Here is a 1,612-nt window from a genome sequence, read left to right on the forward strand (position 1 = left end):
GTGAGAGTGTGTGTGTGTGTGCGTGTGTGAGATGGAGGACCAGATATTTTTCGGTGTCAGTGGAAAGCAGGGTGACTCCAGTATCATGTGACTGCTGCGGCTTTTCCAGAACAAACTGCACAGATCACATGCAGCGGCGTACGTTCAGTCGTCCATCACAGTTTAAACAAAATATCAAACCTTTATTTACACCAGAGAGCGCCGACACAATCAGTATGAAAAATACAATGTCTTAAATTCATAAATATACAATATAGAGTGGCTGCTCCAGGGTTCAACCCCCCCTCAGTTCAGTAGTTTAATGAAGTAGATTTATATTAAATATTCATGAAGTTCTGCACTTGAGGATTGTTTCTGCATATTTCATAGAGTGTTGCATTTTACAGGAGGTAGAAGAAGAAGAAGCCTTATTAAGGGTTGTAAATTAGACTCTATCAGACACACATTACTGTTCCATATGTTTGTGTGCCCATCCCCCTCTCCCCGTCTCCCCCTGAGGCTCTCTAACCATTAAAAACACACAGTTCTTTCACACACTGATAACTGTGTTTACATGAGCTCCGGTATCCTGATGTTGCACATGTAAACATCGTACACATCCTGGTATTCCTCATGGTACCAGCATACAGCCCAGCAGTCAGAACACAGTAGATTTGATGGGAATCGGGTCGAACTGGGGTCAAATATCAAGTAGAGACCTTTTTCACAGCAGCTATTGTGACATGAAACAGGTAAACACAGTGATACTAAGAAATGTTCCATCAGCTTCAGTGCATTTTTTTTCTGTTAATCATATTTGATCACCTGGTTTCGGACGCTGCCTCGCTCTCAGGGGCCACACCTGTGCGATCGGCCCCTGAGAGCGCTGCTATTGTGTGTGTCGTCTCCACTACACTAAATGGAACCGAACCTTAATCGCTGTCATCGGTGACACCTGTGTTTACTATTTCAGGTGAAAATGCAGCTGCTGTGAAAAAGCTCTTACACAATGAAGATAAAGTGTAAATCTGTTTGTTCGTCTCTTTACGGACACATCTTAGTGTGACCCTAACATCTGGAGCTGTAAACACATCTGTACAGACGTCTACATGCTGAAGATGTGTCCCAGCCTGTGAGCAGACAGGCCGATCCTCCCCGACAGTCGCAGCTCGTCCTTCAGGAAGCGGCCCGCCTGCTCGCAGTGCACGACGTCACAGAACACCCAGATCTCCGCCCGCTCCCGCTGGATGTTGGCGTTGCACGTCGGCAACCTGGAGCACCGGATGGACCGGCTCAGAGTCTGCCACACCTGCAGAGGGAGATCAGAGAGGAAGGCGTGATTTACTCTTCTGAATACCTTTCAGTTGTCACGAGGATTCAACACGACAAAATCCTTAAATCTCTTAAAACTGCTGCTGCTAACGTTAGCTCAGCTCGTTTCTCTGATAACTTACGATCCAGACGTCCGACGACACTTATTTAATCTACGAAGACACTTTCTGTCAGTCGGCTGATCTTTGCAGCTCTATAAACTCTATGAAACAGTCAGCTTTTATAGAACAGCTGATCCTCATGGTCACATTTAAAGGTTATACAGTATAAGAGATAATAAACATTATCAGCTGTTCTCTGT

The 1,612-nt window shown here is 45.2% G+C and overlaps 1 protein-coding gene across 1 annotated transcript in view; it reads right to left on the reverse strand.

The window, feature by feature from the left end:
* Positions 1 to 161: 161 nt before the first annotated feature.
* zgc:101664 (uncharacterized protein LOC450064 homolog) overlaps positions 162 to 1,612 on the reverse strand; it is a gene marked incomplete in the record, with an annotated part of 3,901 nt that continues 2,450 nt past the window's right edge. Inside the window, 1 exon segment of the mRNA XM_035658778.1 lies at positions 162 to 1,288. Within this exon segment, the coding sequence (XP_035514671.1) occupies positions 1,085 to 1,288 (204 nt within the window).

Source organism: Morone saxatilis, unplaced genomic scaffold (genome assembly GCF_004916995.1).
Source record: "Morone saxatilis isolate NCDOM2014 unplaced genomic scaffold, NCSU_SB_2.0 Contig16, whole genome shotgun sequence".
NCBI lineage: Eukaryota > Metazoa > Chordata > Actinopteri > Moronidae > Morone > Morone saxatilis.